General features: G+C 53.1%; 2 protein-coding genes across 2 annotated transcripts; one reads left to right on the plus strand and one right to left on the minus strand.

Moving 5' to 3' along the window:
• Positions 1–1,057: 1,057 nt before the first annotated feature.
• Positions 1,058–7,375, plus strand: Lgals2 (galectin 2). The gene is made up of 4 exons (XM_050165658.1): positions 1,058–1,337; positions 5,876–5,958; positions 6,796–6,955; positions 7,069–7,375. The coding sequence occupies exons 1-4, from the start codon at positions 1,332–1,334 to the stop codon at positions 7,210–7,212; spliced, it is 393 nt and encodes a 130-aa protein (XP_050021615.1). The 5' UTR covers positions 1,058–1,331; the 3' UTR covers positions 7,213–7,375.
• Positions 7,346–15,245, minus strand: Cdc42ep1 (CDC42 effector protein 1). The gene is made up of 3 exons (XM_050165657.1): positions 15,082–15,245; positions 10,252–10,981; positions 7,346–9,016 (listed from the first exon to the last, which is right to left on the minus strand). The coding sequence occupies exons 2-3, from the start codon at positions 10,712–10,714 to the stop codon at positions 8,298–8,300; spliced, it is 1,182 nt and encodes a 393-aa protein (XP_050021614.1). The 5' UTR covers positions 10,715–10,981; positions 15,082–15,245; the 3' UTR covers positions 7,346–8,297.
• Between the last annotated feature and the right edge of the window lie 6,143 nt (positions 15,246–21,388).

The raw sequence follows: 21,388 nt of genomic DNA on the forward strand, positions 1-21,388 counted from the left end.
CGGAGGGCAGGTCCTCTCCTGGCAGCGGCACTATATCGGAATGCCTTTCTTTAACGGTGTAGATCGAGCCTGACCATCACAAAATTCACAGAAAACAATTGGCGAAGCATGTAAACTCTCAGCACCCCGAGCCCTTGGGCTCCTTCTGCACGTTCTGTCTGTGTCCCAGCAGAACACACTGTTTGGTGCACGGTGCCAGGGGTGGAAGCTACAGGGTGTTCATGCTGAGTGCACGCTCCACCACTGAACCACCCAGCCCTTACAGAATGGTCCGCTTTTGCATCCTCTTCCTTCTGCTTCCTTTAGTAATGGCTGAGGCTGAGGCTGGATTCCAGGGACCTGGGCTTGCTAAGGAGAGTGTTTCAACACTCAGCCATGCTCCAAGGCCTTTTAAAAATACTCTTTTGACAGGAATAGATATTTATAGATGCTTTTAAACATTTAAATTATACTTATTTGTGTGTGTGTGTGTCTCTGTGTGTCTCTGTGTGTGTGCACATGTGTGGAGGTCAGAGGGACAACTTGTAAGAATTGGTTCTTTCCTTCCATCATGTGAGCTCCGGGAATCAAACTTGGCTGGTCAGGCTTGGCAGCAAGTTCCCTTATCCGCCAAGCCATCTCACCGGCCCTAGATGTTTCTTTGGCTCTACCATGTTTCCCTTTTGAAATAGACATGCATGCAGCTGGATGTGGGGCTTCTGCCTGGAATCCCAGCACTTAGGCACAGAAGTGGGAGGACAAGAGAGCGTTCAAGGCCAGCCTGGGCAAAATGGGCAGACTCTGTTTCACAAGAAGAAAAAGAAGAAACGAGTTATATGTGTAATCAGAAAAAAGAATGGATGAGAAAAGGAAAAAAAAAGTCTTCGAATGACTCATGACATCATTGAAAATTAGAAGCCTGGACATTTTTACAGACTTAGCCTGTCTTTTTGTGGTTGTAGGAGCTGGGCTCAGCAGGGGGATTGGGTGGGCTCAGCAGGGGGATTGGGTGACCTGCCAAGCTCTGGGTGTCTGTGGTTTGTGTGGGGGTGGTACTAGGGCCTCCTCCCCTGGGCTCTGTGGAGTACTGACCATGGAGGCTGGTAGGAATTGCAGGGAGACCAGGAGGATGCTCAGAACTGGGAGGCGGGGTGAGGATCTGTCTTCCTGTTTGTTGAGTATTTGCAAATGCAGGCCAGGAGATATTAGGGAATAATAAGGTCAAAGTCCTTATTTATGGCCTTGGGGTAGTTAATGTGTAATATTCTGGGATATAAAGCTGACCAAGAGGTGATACCTTGCACACGAGCCTCTGGGAGTGACTGGGAGAGCTGTGGCTGGGAGCTGTCACCATGTCGGTGAGGATGCTGGTCCTTGGGGCCCACTTCCCTCCACTCACTTGTCTTTGCTGTGGGTTAGGGTAGGGTGTTTGGGGGTCCTCTACCGCTGCCCTTCTCTTCATCTCAGTTTCTCCATGAGCTTAAAAAAAAGCTGGGATTAAAGGTGGTGGCATACACCTTTAACCCCAGCACTTGGGAGGCAGAGACAGGTGGATCTCTGAGTTCAAAGCCAGCCTGGTCTACAGAGTGAGTTCCAGGATAGCCAGAGCTACACAGAGAGACCCCATCTCAAAAAGAAAAAAAAAAAAAAACAAAGTTGGGTGGATGGTCTCTAAACCCCTTAGCGTTGAAGCCGCCCATCTCTCTGCCTCCACCAGGCTGAGGGCCAGGACCTCTCTGTGAGAACAGTGACGGTGATATTAATTATGACTGATAACCACTACTGAGTTTCACAAAGACGAGAAATTGAGGTTCAGGGGCTGAGAAAAGGTTCCATATCAATGAGAGAGTGTGTATTTAGTATGTTCAGCACCACAAAAGTAACGTACTTTTAAAGGAACCACATGGGTAGAGTGCTTGCCCAGCATGTACGAGGCCCTGGGTTTGATCTCCAGCACCGCACAAACTGTATGTGGGGATGCAGCTTGCAAGCCCAGCATACAAGGGCCAGAGGCAAAAGGAGCTCTGAGTTTGAAGCCAGCCTGGTCTACACAGTAAGTTCCTGGCCAGCCAGAGGTACATACGGAGTCCCTGTCTCAAAAGAGAAAAAGAGGCTGGGTATGGTGGCACATGCCTTTAATCCCGGCACTCGGGGGCAGAGACAGGCGGATCTCTGTGAGCTCAAGGCCAAGCATGGTCTACAAAGTGAGTTCCAGGACAGTCAGGGCTGTTACACAGAGAAAACCTGTCTTGATAAACCAGAGGGAAATGAGAGGGAGAGAGGGAGGGAGGGAGAGAGGGAGGGATGGAGGGAAGGAGGGAGGGAGAGACCGAGAGCGAGAGCGAGCGAGCGAGAGAGAGAGAGAGAGAGAGAGAGAGAGAGAGAGAGACCGAGGCTCAAGATGATGTTACAGAAGGCCACCATCTACAATTTGCAAAGGTGTTTCACTCTCTGAAGATTGCTGAGCCTTTGTTCCAATCTGACTCAGCTGTGACTTTAGACAGGTGGATGCCTCTCTCCCAGGGCCTTGGTCTCCCCTGACGTGTTTGGGATGGGACTACATGGCATTCTCTGGGGCTTAGATGGTAGGTCCATTTCCTAGAATTGTTGAGACAAGCCACTTTGAAATAAGGGGCTGACCACCACAGAGACTTCTCTCTTCGTCCTGTCTATGTCTGCAATCCAGGGTGGGCAGGGCCTGGCATTCCCTGAAGGCTCTGGGGACGAGCTTTACGTACGTATTGCAGTTTCCTGTGGATGTGGGCACCCACAGGTCCTATCTCCAGATGCTCCGTTACAGGGCTTGCCCCTCTGCATATGGCCTTCCCTTTGGGGGGCGGTGTTTCTGTACCCAGTTCCTTTCCCTTTCAGTTTTTTTTTTAAAAAATATTTATTCTGTATTCTTTTCCTGTGTATGTGTATGTGCACATGTGTGTGTGCACACATGTGTGTATCTATATCATGTGTATTCTTGGTACCCACAGAGGCTAGATGAAGGCATTGGATCCCCTGGAACTAGAATTATGGATGGTTGTGAGCCACCCTGTGGGTGCTGGGAGACAAACCTGGGTTGTCTACAAGAGCAGCTCTTAACCACTGAGCCACCCCTCTGGTCCCATTTCCCTTCCTTTTTCATCTAGCTCCAGCGCATTGAGGGCCTATCCTAGACCAATCTGGTCCTGTATTAGGTTGTACCAAGACCCTATTTTCAAGGTCGCAGTAGCAGGTGCCAGGTGGGGCGAATAGGACGCATGTGTGTGTTTGGCGAATGACATCATCTGAGCCAGTGTAGGTAGTATGTAGGATGTCCGTGTGACCGGGTGTCAGTGCTGGAAAGGACAGTGATATCCTCGCCCCTGCCCCTCAGGGAGACGCTTGGTGGCCCAGACACACCCTTGGCCTTCTTGATTTTAGTCACTTTACCACTCTTTTACTTTCGTCTCTCTCCTCCCCGATAATCCCCTCATAGCACCAATAGGTAACCCAGGCCCAGAGTGGTGAGGCTGCCCTCAAGTCACCTGACCAGAGGTAGAGCTGGGGATCAGTGTAGGAGGATCACCAGTTCAAAGGCAGCCTGGGCTACATAGCAAGTGGGGGTGTTTGGGCAGGGTGTCAAGCCTCCCTTGCATTCAAATCAGCCATCCCCCATCCTTCTTTGTAGTGGCAAAGGACGAACAACCTTCCCACAGCTGTGCTCTTGACCTCATCCCCAAGCCCCACCCAGACAGGGGACTTGATTCAGGAATCCTTGGTGACGCTTGTCAACAAAATACAAGGCAAGGGACTGGAGATGTGATTCAGTGGTTTAGAGCATTGGCTGCCTTTCCAGAGGATCTGGGTTTGGGTTCGATTCTCAGCACCCTCATGGCAACTCACAGCTGTTTGTAACTCCAATTCCAGGGACATCCAATGCCCTCTTCTGGCCTCTGCAAGCACCAGGCATGCATATGATGCACAGACATCCATGCAGGTCATACATACAATACTACTACTACTACTACTACTACTAGTAGGCTAGAGAGATGGCTTGGCGGTTAAGAGCACTAATTGCTGTTCCAGAGGTCCTGAGTTCAGTTCCCAGCAACCACATGGTGGCTCACAACCATCTGTAATGAGATCTGGCGCCCCCTTTTGGCCTGCAGAGCACTCATACATAAAATATAAGAAAATAAGATTTAAAAAATAGTAATACAGGGTAAGAAGGAATCAGATAGATTCATGTCGATAAATGAAGCCCACAGTGCAGAAAGGCTGTCCATAGGAGCTGTTCAGCTCAGCTGTCACCCTCTGGTCCCAAGCGTGAAGGATGAATATTTCAAAGCAGTGGGCTTTGGAAACTCAGCCTGGACACTTTCCCTTTCCCCAGTCAGGGGCTGAAGAGCTGGCTCAGAGCTTCAGAGCACTGGCTGCTCTTCCAGAGGACCCAGGTTCAACTCTCAGCACCCATATGGCAGCTCACAGCTGTCTGTAACTCCAGTTCCAGGGGATCTGACACCCTCACCCAGTCATACATGCAGGCAAAACACCAAAGCACATAAAAACAAAAGTAAATAAATCATAAAAAATAAATTCATTAAGAAAAGATAGAGGAGTCAGCTGACAAGAAACTGGGGTACTACTGAGAAACTGGGGTACTACTGATGCCCTGGTTAGAGGCGAGGGCAGAGGAATACTAGATACAGAATACAGAAATGCAGGGGTGGCCACCCCATTTCTGCCATCTGGGTCAGGCCCTATGCTTGGGCCTCGCAAACGGGATGCTGAACTTCCTGCAACTGGCTTGAAAGTGGGTGCTATTGGTCTTGGAGCCTCCCTCAACATCTGTCGCACAGTGGGTACTCAGCAACTGCTTCTGACTTTTTTTTAAGGGGTGGGTTTGGAATTCTGGGACTTTCTGCATGCTAGGTAAGTGCTCTACCACTTAGCTCCATCCCAGCCTGGATTGATTGGCAAGTTTTGTTATTTGACAACTTTATACTCACACACAATGTATTCTGACCATTCTCTCACACCCCCTTTAGTGTATGTGTATGGCTGCACTCACACGTGTGTGTGTGTGCAACCTTAGCCATCACCCAAAAAAATGCTTCCTTTGGGCTGGAGAGATGGCTCAGAGGTTAAGAGCACTGACTGCTCTTCCAGAGGTCCTGAGTTCAATTCCCAGCAACCACATGGTGGCTCACAACCATCTGTAATGATACCTGGTGCCCTCTTCTGGCCTGCAGGTGTACCTGCAGGCAGAACGCTGTATACATAATTAATAAAATAAATCTTTAAAAAAAACCTGCTTCCTTTGAGACAAGGTCTCTCAGTCTAGACTGCCTGCCCATGGAGCCCCAGGGATCTTCCTGACTCTGCCCCCCAGACTTGGATTGCAAGTATGGATCACCACGTCTTCTTGCTTTGGGTTTTTGTTTGTTTGTTTGTTTTTTGAGACAGGGTTTCACCATGTAGCTCTGGCTGGCTGGAAACCTGCTGTGTAGATCAGGCTGACCTCAAACTCACAAAAAGCTACCTGTCTCTGCCTCCCAAGAGCTAGGATTAAAGGTATATGCCACCATGCTCAGCCCGACGTGGTCATTTCTGCAATACACCAATGTTTTGGGTGTGCTAAAGGCAGCATGTTACTTGAACACTGGGAAATTGTAAGACCTGCAGAGGTCAGGCTGCCCGTTCCGTGACCTTCCAGCCCTAGGCATTCTCTTCTTGGGTTGTGGGGTGGAGGAGAGCGAAGCAGAGGCTAAGGGGGCTCTGGGAAACCCGAGTCACAATGCTGTGGTCTCCATGAGGGCAGAGAGGTAATAGAGACATCCAGAATGGCAGGATGGCATAAGACGGCAGCAGGGCAAAGGGTCCCTTTCATGATTCCCTGAAGCCTTCTGTTCTGTTGCTCCAGGAGAAATTTGAGATCACAAACTTGGACATGAAATCAGGGATGACCCTGAAAATTAAAGGCAAGATCCACAAGGATGTTAACAGGTGAGCGAGGTGTGGGCGGGGCTGAGGACTGGGACCTCAAAGGCTAAGGGAGCAGCGACTCTTTTTTTATATGCTCCTTACCACGTCCTTGCTGGTTCCTGTTAGGAGTTGCCCTTGCGTCCTTTGGGTTAGGAACCCTCAGAATGTCAGGACAGACACTGCTCTCCGTTCCTGGTCTCGACTGTCAACAAAGGGGCAGGTGGAGAAGGGTGGCACTCTGCCTGACCCAGCAGGTCTGAAGCCTGTGCTGAAGCATACACAACCTGCTCACCACCCTCTTAACCAGGTCCTGTGACTCTAACCAGAGGCTGTCACCAGGGGGCAGCAAAGGCCCCCTTTTCCTCTACCTGAGCGTGCTGCTGTTAACTCCCTGGCTGCTCAGCACCGCCAGCATTTCGTGAGATAAAACCTCTAGCTCCTGTGTTAGGAAGGAGGCAGACACACAGACTAGGAGCTAAGAGAAAAAGGCTCCTCGCTTGCAGAAACATGCGGATATGCCTGGTCTGAGAACCCTCACCCATGACGGAACCCCACACCCCAAAGGTCCTACTTTCAGGGACTCTGAATAGCTAACCCAGGCTTCTCTAGTGATCCTGCCTGCATCCCTCTGGTGACAGCCCTTCAACTGTCTCCTCCAGGACAGACAACCTGCAATTGTCACTCCTAATCACCCCGCTAACGGCCTGTGCCTACTCCAAACAGAAGGTGCCACCACTGTGCACAGCCTACTGGCTGCAAGTTACAGATCTCAATAGCGGCATCTTGACTCGCTCCTCCAGCTTGTGGTCAACCAAAGTCCCCTGTCCTAAGCTGTTCTCCTGCCACTCCTCCCTGTAGCTTCACCATTAACCTGGGCCAGGAGCAAGACAAGCTGAACCTGCATTTTAACCCTCGCTTCAACGAATCCACCATCGTCTTCAACTCTCGTGATGGTGGCAGGTGGGGACAAGAGCAACGAGAAAGTAACAAGTGCTTCAGTCCAGGAGAGGACGTCAAGGTGAGGTCAAATGGGAGCCCAAATGATGGCCCTCCTGCTTGGACGTGGGAGCACCGTCAGGCACCGTGAGGACCCTTCCCAGGCTCTCCTGACATTGTTTCCTCTCCTTACAGATCACTGTGGCCTTCAATAATAATGAGTTCAAGGTGACACTACCTGACGGACACGTGGTGACCTTCCCCAACAGGCTGGGTCAAAACCACCTGCGCTACCTAAGTATGGCCGGGCTCCAAATCTCCTCCTTCAAGCTTGAGTGAGCACGCAGCACCTCCTCAGAACAAGACCTCAGTCCCTAAATCCGTTTCGGCCCTCTCTGCAAGCCCCATTAGGACCGCGGTCTTTAGGTCCTGTAATTTCCCACGCTCCTTCTGACTAACCCCAGCCCCTAGGTCAAGAGCAAATAAAAGATTCCTCATTTATTATTTCCACAGTGAGAAATGTTAGCGCTTCCCATGCGTGTTAATGCTCCCCCACCTTCGATGCAGGGTTGGAAACTGAGGCACAGGGTGTAGTGCTGCCAAGGGAAGAGGATGGGAGGTTCTCCCAAGCCACCCCATGCCTGTAAACTTCCCTTCCTCCTGGTGACCTGAGCACCTGCCAAGCTGTCCCGCAGGATTATGGGGCAGATACTGGTTCCAGGCACCTGGGGCCAGGGTGTTCCAGGAACTGCAGATAAGGGTCCCACCTGGGCCTTTTATCGGTTAAGCATTCCAGGCTGGTTACTCATTACCTTGCCTGCCCCCCTTCTAGCTGGGGGGCCTGAAAGGGGGTCCTCAACTTTCCAAACTCCCAGGAGGGGAAAGGGCACCTCAGCAGGGGCTGCCTCCCTGGCTTCTTAGGCAGTTAGCTTTTACGGTCAGGCACAGGAGGCGGATCTGGGGTTCACAGAAGACTCTACACCTGACCTCTCTCTGGGAACTGGAGAGGAGCCTGGAATAGGGCTATTGAGGACACAGTGGTGGCCTTCTGGGGCAGTCTAAATGAGCAGGAGCAGGCAGTCCCACAGAGACAATGGCCCTGTATGGTCCTTAGCCCAGCCCTACCCCACCCGGGAAGCATCCTGGGGCACAAAGCCCACACTATGAGGCCATGGGGTTGGCACAGGGTATGACTGAAGGGCTAGTGGGCCTAGAGGCAGCGCAGGGAGGTGGGTCAGAGCAGTAAGGACCCCCTTACCAATGTCTGCCTTCCATAGACCAGGAAGGATGTGGGGCTAACTCCAGTTGGGCAACTGTCCATGTCTTGTGGGCAGTGTAGTTGTTAGGTGACGGTGGGTGAGCTCAGCCCCTCTGCTTTCTGTGAGTCTTCAGGATGGCAGGACCTGGAGCCCATGCCCAGTCCCTCACACTTTGACTTCATCATCTTCCTCAGCGTCAGCAAATTCAAAGGAATTGACCTGCACCGTGCTGGGCACTGGGGTTCTGTCACTGGCCGGAGGTGCACTCCATTCTTCGTTCAGGCTCTCCCAGGAGCCGTGGACTTGAGGTAGCACCCCTGTCAGCTCCCGCCGCGCATCCATCTCAGTGTAATGGCGGCTGGCCCGGCTGGCACCCCAGCTGGCTCCGTGCCTGCCAAAGGCCATGTTGGGAAGCACCTGGGGATTCTCTCCCACCGGGCTGGGCTTTACCTCAGCCACAGCGCCCAGAACAGCAGTGACCCCATTGGGGAAATGTCCACGGGCTGGGGGGCTTGCTGCAGGAGCTGCGAGGCTTGCTACAGGGTCTGGGGTGGTTATGGCACGGGCTGGGGGTTTTGCAATAGGGGCAGCGGGGGTTGCTGCTGAGGCGGGGGGCTTGGCAGCAGGGGCTGTGGTGGGCTCAGCTGCTGGGGCTTCTGAAAGGCTCATGACCCCTAGCATCTCGCTGAGAAGCGAGGGGCCTAGGTCAAGGTCAAAACGGAAAGACAAGAGGGAGTCAGAGCGTCGAAGCTCGGGCTCGGAGGGGAAAGAATTTTGCTCTCGGTCTTGAGCATGGTCCCGGTCGCGGTCACAGTCACGGTCTCGGTTGCTGTGCTTTTCCGCACGTGGCAGGCGCGAGATGGTGCAGAACCCAGAATCCAGGCCTAGCAGAGAAATGGGGCAGAGGTCAGGGCTGGGGTCCCTAGCCCGTTCTTGGAGACAAAGAGCCAGGACGATCCTGATCTACCATGGGGACCTTGGAAAGCTGTATCCCTTGTTGGCCTCTACACGGACCCCACAGCCTTCCACACGATCTGAAACTAATCCTGATGCCACTTTACAGAAGAGCAAGTGGAAGTTCAGCTTGAGATGGGCAGACCTTGCCCAATGCCAGTCTGTCGGGGTTGGAACTCTGCCTGCAGCTTGAATCTTGACACTCAGTCCTGATGTGGACTTGGCCATGGTTCCTGGTTCCCTCTATGAAACTGACCGATGGCTGCATGTTAGTTTATCTGTGGGCATACGAAGGAACCAGAAGCCAAGGCCTGAACAGAGAAATCATAGGTTCTCAGGAGAGAGACATGTCCTCCAAAGGTTACCAGCCCAACCCTTACTTGCAGGACCACCAGGTCTGATACAGTGGCACCAAGACTGTAATGCAAAGCATGACCATGAGGGGGCAGCAGTAACCCACGGTCCCCTGGAGAGTTGGCCTGCCAAGGTGGCATTCACACCTGAATCAATTTGCCAAGTTACAGGAGCCTTTGTTCAAATAACAGCTGTCCTGAGCACCTGCTTCAGAGCTGCCTAGGTCACGGCTGACTTTATTCAATCTTTTCCTGTCTGGTGTTTTGAGACAGGGTCTCTCTATGTAGCCTAGGCTGTCCTGGAACTCACTGTGTAGAGTAGACTTGCCTCATCGCTTCGCTGAATCTTAGCACTGAGACTAAGGGACCCGTAGAGGTGAGGACTGGAGTGCAGTCCATGTGCTTACTAGGACTGGAAACCAGAGCAGGCTCAGAGAGTCTCACCGTGATACCCTCGGACACTGAGGTGGGGGCTGCTTCATGGAAGGAGACAGGAAGGGGTGGACTGGCCACAAAGCCCAGAGATGAGAAAGATTCGCCAGAGTCACAGAGCAAGTTAGAGGGTTGCTATAATACAAACTTTATATCTATCTCAGCCTCGGGGTTATGAGGCCTAAGTAGGCTGGCACCCCACTTCCCTAATGCCACCACCACCCCCTCATCCTCAGCCTAGGTTGGCGGCCAGACTCCAACAGCTCATAGACTTGAACAGCTATGGGGAAAGGTTGCTATGGAGGCCTGGAAGAACCCCACAATTTCTCTGGGTTTGAATCCCAGCAATGGAAAAAGAGACTGTGAACCCAGGTCCTCACCGTAACCAGAGCGGCCATCCGTAGAGCCGGCGGGACTGCTGTCAAAGCTGAGCTTGCCCACCACCAGGCTGTCATAGGTGGCCTGGTTGAGCTGGGGCAGGGAAATGGCATTCTTGATGATGGGGGAAATGGCAGGCGGGGCGGGTGACGCTGAAGCTGGGGAAGCCATCCTTCGAGGAGGCACCCCCGCCCGGCGCACCTGCTGGAGCTTCCTGGCCAGAAAACTTCGGGGTGAGCGGTGGGTGTTCCCAGAGCGACCCCCATGGTTGCTGAGGAAGGAAGTGTCACCGAAGACGTCCCCACCTCGGCCCACGTGCATGGTGTGGCGGAAGTCCCCAAGCGGGGGGCTGATCATGTCTGCTGTCAGTCGCCTCTTTCCGTGGGAACTGGACACCCATCCTACAGGAGACATCTTGCCCAAGCTCATGGTGGGGGCTCCTATGCCCCCCTGGGGGCCAGGCATCAGCTTTGGCTGCTCACAACTGCTGGTCCATGCCCGGCTAGGGCCAGGGGAGATGGCAGGCTGGGTTCAGGGACCCTTCTCAGCCTCTTTCTGTGGATGAAGATGGTGCAGCAGAAGCCAACGCTTGACTCTGTTAAGGCGCTGTCCCCAGTGCTGAGGCTGAGGGCGTCTATTCCTCTCTCTCCCAGAGGCCCTGTCCCTTGCCCCTGGTGAGGCTGAGGATCCGAGAAGACACCAGATGGGTGGTCCCTGTCCTGGGGTGGAGACCTGGAAGGGCAGAGAGACAGCATTGTGGCACGGCAGCAGCAGAGGAAATCCGAGTCCAAACAGTAGCCACCCAAGAGAACAAATGCGGCTGCCCAGCCAGGCACAAAGGAGGACCCGCAGAGTCCAGGGGGTTCAGGAAGGATCTGGGGGGGGCGGTGGTGACAGAGTGGAGCCCGCTTACAGCACAAGCTGAAGGACCTTGAACTCAGCAACACCCACGACAAGGTCAAGCGTAATCCCAGTGTTGTGGGGTGGAACCAAAACAAAACCAAACCCACAAGTTTCAGGTTCAGTGAGTGGCTCTGCTTCCAGGGACTCAGAGAGACAGAGCAGGACTTCTGTATGTGAGCACGTGGACCTATGCACCCACACACACGTGCACGCCACGGCTGAGAACTGGCAGCGTGGATGGCCATTGCAGTCAGAAGTGTGGATGCCTCTGAGCGCCACTGCCTGGGCGAGGACAGAGACTCCATTCTGCTCTGAGTTCACAATGGGCATCAGTGAAGCGGAAAAATGATCGATCATGACATAAGACCTGCAGGTGAGGTGTCAATGGCTCTCCTGCCCACGTCAGGCGACTCAGACACTAGACTTGCCAGAGGCACTAGAGCAGGAATGAGAAATGGATTTGAAAGTGTAGTGACTTGCCCGAGACTTCTCGGGAAGAAACAGAGAGTTGGGTTCCCCATCCCAGCGACCTTGAGCCCGCTCCAGACACACGCCTCTTGCCGGCGTGTTTCAGTTCTCTGGGGGTTCAAATCTATTCCACCTGGAGAGGCCAAGAAAAAGGAGGCGCCCTGCCAAGGTCTTGTGAACTGCTGTGTACACAGCCTGCCACAAAGCCAGCACTGACGCTCCTCAGGGCCCTCGGCCTCCAAAGGTGCTTCCTGGAAATGGGATCCTGTGGTCAAAAGTGGCTTTTCCCAGCCAGCTCCTGTGTGCTGAGCATTCAATGATTAAGAAGGCCTGCAGAAGGGGCTTCATCAGTTGGTCAGGTTGATGGAGGAGCCTTGTTGTTGGGGAACAAGTTTTAGGGAAAAAATAGTGCCATGGGTGCCTACATACGGACGTCCCTCCTGATCCCTCACCTCCTTCCTCTGCTGTGCCACCCTTCTCAGAGGGCACCTCTGCGTCTCCTTTTCTCTTTCCCTAGGTGGCTGAGGGACTTAGGGTCCTGAAGCCCATACTCTGGTTTTCTGTGGCCCAGAGAGGGCCAAGTTTGCTTAAGGTCTCGCCAAAAAGCTAGTCCAAACTTGAACTCGGGGCCTCTGACTCACAGAAGCCCTTGCCGGCTTTCAGGGCCCAGTCTTGTTTCCCTGAGCACTTTGAGGGTGGGGCGATGCCTGGATTTTCCTGCCTCTCTCCCTCCCAGCGCTTAGCACGTGGCCAAATCCGTAGCCAGCCTAACCATTAGCTGAGATAACCTTCCGGTCAGAGGGACCACCCCCTGCCACCTTCCGAGAGCGTAGAGTTGACTGGGGACTCAGAGTCCTCACCCTGTGACCTTGGGCAAGTCACCACCACACACCTGCTCAACTGATAAAGATCTAAACCTGAGTTTCAACTTTTTTTTATATTTTCTTAAACCTAACTGCCACCTCCAGCTTAAGATTCTCAAGGCAGCCCTTCTATAGTGTTATTTGAAATTCAAAATAGGTTAACTAACGAGATAAAACAAAGAGCAGAACTGGACAAAGCTCGCTTTGTTTTGGGACTGCATTCTCTTCCGCCCCACCAGTGGATCCTCCTCCAGTCCTAGCTCCTCCCCTTCTGGGGGGGGGGCTTCTGAATCATCCCTTTCCCTGGCACCCCCAGCACAGAGAAGCCCTCCTGGAATGCTTGCTGAAGTTATAAAGCATTCTGCTTGTTGTTGGCTGACCAATGACATGATGTCATCAGATGATTCTCCAACACCCCCTGGAGGCTTGGAAGGCTGGCTCAGGCTACAAAGAGGGTTGACAGGCCCAGGGAACAGACTCACCCAAGGTCCCGTGGCAGGTAAACACTGGCCAGGTTTCCCAGCTCCGCGGAAACTAGTCTCTACACTTCAGAGTCTAAAGGAAGGAGCTGGGGAACCGGGTAGGGCTAACTTTGCAAAAATGGCACAGGGAGGGGTCAACTGTGTCTAAATTGTGACACTAGCAAATTCAAATTCTCAAACTTCTGAGCTTCGTCCAGGCTCCTGCCCTATCCAACCCCCTGACCAACCTTGTGATGGAACCACCTCCCAAAGGCCTCTGGGCACCTGTAGATAGCATCCTCTATGTCTACACCCATCTACTGCAGCAGAGCGTCCTGGACCAACTTCAGCTACTCGCTCTGTCTTCCCATGGAGAAAGAGGAAAAGCCTTCCGGCCAGAGAAGGCAGGAAAGAGGGGAAGATGTAGAAGAAACTCAATTCTCCCACTATGGAGCAGGGTAGGCATGGGTTCAAATCCAGAACTTCACAAGTAAGGGGCATCTTTCATTCTAGTGACCCTTCGAGGCAATGGCTTAACACTGGGTGCCAGCCTCAGACTACTGCTGGCCTTAGGGTCACGCCACCTGCACCGGGGGTTGAGATACGAGGACCCTTTTCTCAAAGGCCCAGGAAACAGCCCCTGTAAATGTTCCATTCACCCATTTTCCACGGGAAAAACGAGCTTTAGGTCACAGAACAAAGCAGAGTGTCCGGGAGCTTGCTTACATTCTACCAACACTGGCAGAAGTAACAATGGCAGACGTGGGGAAGTTACCAGAAGGAGAAACAGAATCCTGGTTCTGTGGTTCAGTATCCACGACCCAGGCATGAGCTGTCACCAGTGAGAGGCCAGTCTCTGGGGAGAGCTCTTAAATCAACTCACCAACAGTATGGACACGTGCTCAGAGCTCCTTTGGTAGTAGTGACCATAGGGACAAGTTTGGGGGGCTTTGGCAGGGCGCACTCACTCAGAGGCCAATAGGGGTGGCTGTGGGCGCAAGGAAGTTGGGAAAGAAATGCCACTCCGGATGGTGGGGAAGGGCCAGGGGGTAGGGGCAGCCGCTCCTCAGAGTACCCTGATACTCCCTTAAGCAGGTGTGCAGAGCTCCTAGTCTCCCACAATCCAGGCAGCCTGCTGGGGTGGGGGGGCACAGTTCTTTGACATCAACACAGGACTGGGGGATTCTGTTGCTTCAGATTCCCCCCAACCTGTGACATTTGGGATTAGAAGTTAAGCCCTCCAGGGGCATCCTTTCTAAATCCAGCACTTTGAGGTGGTGGAAGATAGGGAAACTGAGGCCAGGAATGGAGTAAGCTGTTGAACTTCCCGGATAGTGGGCTAGGAGGGAGCGCCTCGGGCCATTAGGGAGCAACTCGAAAGCGGAAAGCGGGAGGAAAAAACGAGGTTTTGTTTGTTTACAAGGTCTCACTATATAGCCCAGGCTCACCTCGAAATTGTGATCCTCGCGCCTCAGTTTCCCAAGTGTTGGGATTAACCTGTGTGCCACTACCGACTTATTAAGATGCATTCTTGCTCCAGTACCCAAAGTTAAAGCCCCCCACTCTGCGGCTATGCTCTCTCAGTCTCAGTTTCCCAGTCTAGAAAATGGGCTTCAAACTTGGCGAGTCTGGCATAGTTGGGACAAGGACAGAATCAGCTGGAATGGGAAGTCCAGGAAAGACTTCAACTAGAAAACTTTCCCTTCTGGGGACCTTGGAGGGGAGACTTTGGAGAGTCTCGGTCCGGTCCGGCGCGGGCAGTGGCTGCCGTGGCCAGAAGGGAACCGGACGGGATGACCTCATCCGCTTCTCCAGTCTGGAATGCAGCTGGGGAGGGGGCAGGGTGCCCTGTCCCCGTCCTCCCCCCCCCCCCAGCTTCCCGCTCCCGCTCTGGCGTCGCCGAGGGGCCCTGGGGTCTCTTCCCTTCCGCTGCCCGCGCAGGAATGCGCGCAGACGGCCCTAGGCTCTCCCTCTGCCCGCCTCCCGGTTTAGTGCTCTGTCCTCCGATCCTTGGTCCCCAGCGCCTTCCCGCAACGTGACAAAACAACCCCAGAAAATCTGCGCGTCCCGGTCTTCTAAAGGTTGGCCCCGCGCGCCCAGGATGGTGCGCACTCCCCCGGCTCGCGCTCGCGGTTACCTTGTGTCGTCGAGCTCGGGGGTCCAGGGGCTGGTGCGCTGGCGCGTCCCTGCGAAGCCCAAGAGTAGCTGGGCCGGTCTGTGCCGCCCTGGCCGCGAGCTTGGCGGCCGGATCCCCGGGCGGGGGCGGGCTGCGGGCTCCCTCCGCCCCTGCTCCGCCCGCGGCGGCCGCGCCCCCTCCAGTGCTAGCCACGCCGCGAGGACTGCAGGGGCGCGGCGGGGGTGCCAGGCCAGGCCCCATCCCGCCGCCCCTAGGCGGGGCGACCTCGGGAATGTTCACCCTGTCCTGAGTTGGGAATGTCCAGAGGAGGGCACAGGGACTCTTTGCTGCCCACTGCTCCTCAGATGACCTCGGGGAGTCCAGGACTGACAACTTTGGCCTGGGCCTCCAGCCTTTCTCTGTTGGAGCTGGGGGAACTGGCCAGAAGACCTTGAATTTTTTTTTTAAGTGTGGGCATTCACTCTTTCCCTTTTCTCTCCAGTCTCCTCCTGCCCCAATACTAGCCCCCTTTGATACTAGCAGAACACTTAGCTACTCTGGGGAAGAGGTCATTGCTGCAGGCCACATGTAGAGAGAGGGGTGTTGTATAGCATGTGGTCATGTAGTGGACCCTAAAGCTGGTATGGCCGTGGTTCCTTCCTTGCCTTTCAGTGCCTCGGTTTCCTCAGGGGGCCGGAGAGATGGCTCAGCTGTTAAGAGTGCTTCCTGCTCTTCCGGAGGAGGGAAGTTCTTTTCCCAGAATAAACACACACACACACACATGCACGCACGCATGCACACTCATGCACACACATCTATTAAAAGCAGAGTTATCAAAGCAGACATCAGACATCACATTATCTCCTGTTCGCCGCTCTAGCAACCAGGCGAGTTGTTGAACTAGTAAATGAGGTCACACCTTAGAAATCTTTGGTGAGGCCCCTACTTCAAAGAAGGCACAGAGTTAGTCATGCTCAAGGAGAACAGACACATCCTGGCCCCCTACATGGCGTGTGCCCTCTTCTTCCGTCTGAGGACAGCCAGGAGTCTTAGGGGCTGCGTGTGGCACCCATGGACCCCTAAGGCAGTCTGGGAGTGGGATATTGAGCAAGGGTCCCTGGAAGAGAGAAAAGTCCATGAAGACTTAAAGAAACAGAAAGAGCAGCAGAGAGCCTAGGAAGTTCACACTGGACAGACCCAGGGCAAAGGTTTTGAGTTGTGGAACCAGGAATGGAGCTGGGCAGCACGGTCCCTGCAGGGGTGAGGGCAGGTGGATGGAGGAGACAGGCTGTCTCAGAGTGATATGCCTCTAGAGTTGACTCTGTATGTTCGTGCTCTTCTCCTTGGGAAGGGGGCCATTTTTGCAGCTGGACAAATAAAGAAAATGAGGCACAAACCATACCAAGTGGTACGCTCAAGTGGCATGCAAATAAGATTGGGATATAGGTGGTTCCCCCAGGGCAGCTCCGAGAATTGAGAACAGTCTCCCCGGGACTCAGGGGCACTGCAAGGCGTGGATGAGGAGGCTGGAACACAGGACAGAACGGAGCCGGGCCTGGGTATTTAACATGGCCAGGTGTCTGTGTGCGTAGATTCAATTAAAAATCTCCCAGCTTTTATTGAGCACCTAATGCATACCCTGCATAATCACATTTAGTCTTTGTGAGCACCCTCTGGAACAATTGTGCCGTCATGTCCCTTTTGCGGAAAAGTGAGGTGGCTTGTCCAGGGCCTCCTACTTTTGTAGGAAGATGACATGTCCTGTTTGTCGAGAGCACCGGTGTCCCAGCTTGATTACCAGTAGCACTTGCTTATGCTCTCAAAGGTGCTCTGGTTGGCGGGAAAGCTACTCGTTCCTCCAGCCAGGGTTCCTGGAGCAGCTCAGAAAGGAAGCCTTTGGCTCAGCGTCAAAGACCCAGAGTTCAAGGCTGTCTGTGCACACGGCGCAAGCTTCTCTTTAAAATGGGTCTAGCTCCGGGGCAGGCATTCACCATACCTGAGGGTGTGTTACAAGCCTGGAGAGATGACCCAGAAAGCTGTCTTTGTTTATCGAGACAGCACCTCACTTTGTAGACCTACTTGGCCTGGGAACTCATGATATAGACGAGGCTGGCCTTGAACTCACAGACGCAGAATCTGTCTGCCTCTGCCCTAGGAGTAAAGACCTGCACTGCCCCACCTGGTTGAGAAAGCTGTTTGGGTGAAAGTGGTTACCCTCTGTCCACTCTTGCGCCATCCTCTGTACCCTGGATCAGTGGTTCAGAACCTCCCAACCTCTGGACCAGATTCCAAATACTCCATTTCTCCCAGCTAACTGTGTGGCAATCTAGGTATACATTCTTGTCCCATTGTACAGATGGACGAACTGAGGCTGAGGGGGCCCTTGCTCACATTTGAGGTTGTCTCTAGAGAAGTCTATCTCCACATAGGCCGCAATCCTTGCTCCTGGCTCCACTTCTGATTTAAGGATCTGACTCGGTTTCCTCTGGGAAAATGGAAGAAAAAGAAGTGCACCCCTTCCGGAGTGGTGGAGGGGAGCAGGTCTGAAGACATGGCTCAGCGGTTAAAGTTAAAAACACTGGCTGCTCTTCCAGAGGACCAAGGTTCAATTGCCAACACCCACATGGCAGCTCACAACTGTCTGTAACTCTAAGATCTGACACCCTCACACATGACACCCACAGACATGCATGCAGGCAAAATGCCAATGCACATAAAATAAAAACCAATTATTTGAAAAAAGAAAAAGAAAAAAAGAAGGTCCCTGGAATCCAGGGGCGAGGGGTGGGCATCCCTTCTTTCTCATGTCTTTCTCTGCTGATTTTCCCAAGTCCCCTGCCTGCCTCCAAAGCTGTGCCGGGAATGCAGGGGTTAACCCCGCCAGAGCCTTAATTACCACGCAGGATGCAGAACAAATGGCTCCCAGCTGGGAAAGAGAGGGGAAGTTGCTGCTGACATGGTTTGCCTGGGTTCTCCTGTGCTGAAGGCACCAAGCCCTCAGCCTGTGTCCTGTCAGGGCTCAGCTGCCCTGACTTCACCCTACAGGCTGGGGGTGGGGAGGATGGGGCTAATGGAGCATAGGGATTTCTGACCAGGGAGCTCTCTATGGAGGTGTCAAGGACACAGGCTGAGATGGGGTCCTTTCCACTTGAGACAACCTACTGTGGAGTCTAAAGAGCTGAGGACCTTGGGCTGGGTGAGTTGGTTTCCTGGGCAGCATGCTTCCTTGAACTCCAAAGTCTGTCTGGATTGCTGGCCAGTTTATCCCTCTGCTCACTGGCCCTGTCTTCCCAGTCCCCATCTCTTACTGTACAGGGGTCTATCCAGCCATAGTTGCAAAGGCCCATTTATCTGGCTGCCTAGCTGCCTGTCCCCTCCCATCTACCTCCTCTCCTTCCACCCGTCCATTTACTCCCCTCACTTCCCCCCACTTCCACCCATCTGTTGATCCAAACCTATATCCATCCAACCATCTGACCACTTACCCACTCCTCCACTGCTCCCCAGTCACTCATCCACCCTCCACCCATCCATCCAGGACGCTTCTGTTCCCCAGGTATCCACTCTCTTTCCACCAGCTACCCTCTACCCATCCAGCTCACATCCACACAGTCAGTGACTCATTTTACTTTCCTCTGGTGACTCCCTTACACAGGCTCAATCTTGGCTTCTGCTGGTGACCACATCTCTGAGCCTGGGCGCGCGCGTGCGCGCGCGCACACACACACACACACACCCCGCCATGCCCACTGATGGGCCACTCGGGCCCTCCACATGCCATCTCTCGAGCTGGTTAGCCTATGGCCTGATCTCTGTGTGGGCATCTATTTGCCAGGGAGCGCTCAGTGAGATGCCTGCTTTGTACTCAGCGTGTTTGGGGAATGGTCAGGGCTGTTCCAAGTCAGGGGTCCTCATCCTTTCACCCGGGCACAACCTCATGCAGGCAGGCCTCTTCTTCTTGGGGACTGGATTCCCACAGGGCTCAAACATGCATAGATACCTCGGAGGGAGGTTTTTGGGGTCTCCAAGAATTTTGTGCTGTGAGATGTCATTATCCCTAGAGATAGGTGTGGGGCAAAGGAGTGGCTGCACCCCATGCTCCCATGTAAAATACAGGATTCTTTTTAAAAGGCAAGGTCTCATTATGCAGTGTTGGCTGGCCTGGAACTCACTATGTAGACCAGGCTGGCCTTGAACTCACATGTGCTCATGTGCTGGGATTAAAGTTAAGTACTACCATGCCAAGTCCCAGGATACATTTTTCATTTTCATTTCTTTTCCTTTCTTTCTTTCTTTCTTTTTTTTTTTTTTTTTTTTTTTTTTTTGATTTTTGAGATAATGTTTCTCTGTAGCTTCAGAATCTGTCCTGGAATGTGCTCTGTAGACCAGGCTGACCTCGAACTCATAGAGATCCACCTCCCAAGTGCTGGGATTAAAGTGGTGCGTGACCACTGCTCAGCTCTTTCTTTCTTTCTTTCTTTCTTTCTTTCTTTCTTTCTTTCTTTCTTTCTTTCACTATTTGAGATTTTCTTATTTTATATGTATAGGTGTTTTGCCTCCCATATACAACCCATATACATCTGTGAATCATGTGTGTGCCTGGTACCTGCTATGTCCAGAAGAGGAAGTTGAATCCCCTGGAAATGGAGTTACAGATGATTGTGAACCACCGTGTGGAACTGGGAATCAAACCTGGATCTTCTGGAAGAGCAGCCAGTGTCCCTAACTGCCCTGGAATACATTCCTAAGTCAGGTAAAGTTAGGTTCACGTCTCAGCATTGCCTGCCACTGGCAGTGTGACCTTAACACAGACCCTTTGCCTGGGATCAACTGGACAGTCTATGGCAAAGCAGGGATGTCACAGCTCGTCCTGTGGTTGTGGCCAGGAAAAGGTGGCTGCTGTGGTTGCTGTGGTAATTTACTTTTCCCAGGGTTCAGATTCAACCTGTGTGTGCCAAGGGAAGAGCAGCTGGGAGCAGCACTGGGCTAAGACTCGCGGGGACTCTCAAGGAAGGATGGATAGTGCCTGTTTTCCCTAGGGGTAAGAGCCTAAAGAGGAAAACCAAGAGTCTAAAATCCTGGTCAAAGGAATCAGCAAAGCGTAACCCTGGCAGGGAGGCTTCTTGGAGAAGGTGGCATTTGAGCTGGGCCTGTGTCTTGGGGGATATGGAATTGGGTTTGTGAAAGCAAGGAGGTAGAGGTGAGCTTGGGCACACCTAAGGATGCTTTGTGACCAGGTAGAAGATGAACCGCTTACCTGCCTTACTATGGAGGATAGTGAGGAGAGACACACCAAGGCATGCTGAGAGAAGTGCGCGGGGTGGGGGGGCCCCGTGTTTGACACAGGCCAGTGTGGATTGTGCACTTGGCCCTGGGATTACTCAGGTTCCTTTACTTATTTGCTTGCTTATTTATTTATTTATTTATTTAGACCAGGCTGGCCTCAAACTCACAGAGATCCACCTGCCTCTTCCTCCCGAGTGCTGGTATTAAAGGCATGCACCACCACCTCCTGGCCTCTGTTCCTTTATTGACTGCTGGTGTTTTTTATTCCATTGCTGACCTTGAAGGCTGGAGCTGTTCTGAGAGCTAGGAGACCTGGAACTTTCTGGAAGGGCTCTTTGACTTCTTCCTCTCTCCTATCCAAGAGCCCCAAGAATCAACTTGGTAGGGAGTATTAGGGTCCACAGTAATCTACTGGGGACACTGAGGACAGAGGATGAGACCCGCCAGGGCTGCATAGCAAGGTGAACTCCAGAGTGACTTTGAATGTGAGCTGTTCCTGCTTCCTTCAAATCAGTGTGACAGTAAGGTCACAGGGAGCTGCCACAATTCTAGGAAGGCTTCCTGGAGGAGGAAGAGGCTCCATGGATGCAGTTACAGGAGGCTGTGCACACTGGAAGGCCTGAAAACCAGAATGGGCACACCATGCCTATGTGTGACTTGTGGGCATGTGGCGACCACCATGAATCATTATCCAAGGAGGACTGGCACCTCAGAGTTGGGGAGGGCCTGATGACCCCGGATGAGTGCCAGTCTGTCTCTCCGAGGTGCTTCTTAAGCCTGGGTGTGAACCCACAGGGCTAAGACAGGAGTTAATCCTAAGGGTTTTATGGAGCGTGGAGCTCGAGGCCCAGGGAGCGGAGCCCAGAGACAGCTGTCGGGCCGGAAACGCCTCTGGAATTCCAGGCTCTGGGAAAAGGGCAAGAGTGGTGGATGAGTTTTCTCCCAAGGAGCTTTCTGGGCGGCTCAGCTCTGGTTCCTAGCTCCCTGGTCCACAGGGAAATGGGGGCGGAGAAGTCTCCCCCCACCCTACTGGCTCTCTTTC

Source organism: Alexandromys fortis, unplaced genomic scaffold, assembly GCF_014885135.2.
Source record: "Alexandromys fortis isolate MF-2015 unplaced genomic scaffold, M_Fortis_MF-2015_v1.1 scaffold_157, whole genome shotgun sequence".
NCBI classification, from domain to species: Eukaryota; Metazoa; Chordata; class Mammalia; order Rodentia; family Cricetidae; genus Alexandromys; species Alexandromys fortis.

Bases quoted from the DNA above. Each gene is read 5' to 3' on its own strand.
- Lgals2 (XM_050165658.1), top strand. The intron at 5,959-6,795 runs GTGAGCGAGGTG...TCCTCCCTGTAG, and splicing joins ATCCACAAGGATGTTAACAG to CTTCACCATTAACCTGGGCC. The intron at 6,956-7,068 runs GTGAGGTCAAAT...CTCTCCTTACAG, and splicing joins GTCCAGGAGAGGACGTCAAG to ATCACTGTGGCCTTCAATAA.
- Cdc42ep1 (XM_050165657.1), bottom strand. From the start codon at position 10,714: ATGCCTGGCCCCCAGGGGGGCATAGGAGCCCCCACCATGAGCTTGGGC. The intron at 9,017-10,251 runs GTGAGGACCTGG...TTTCTCTGCTAG, and splicing joins GGATGGCCGCTCTGGTTACG to GCCTGGATTCTGGGTTCTGC.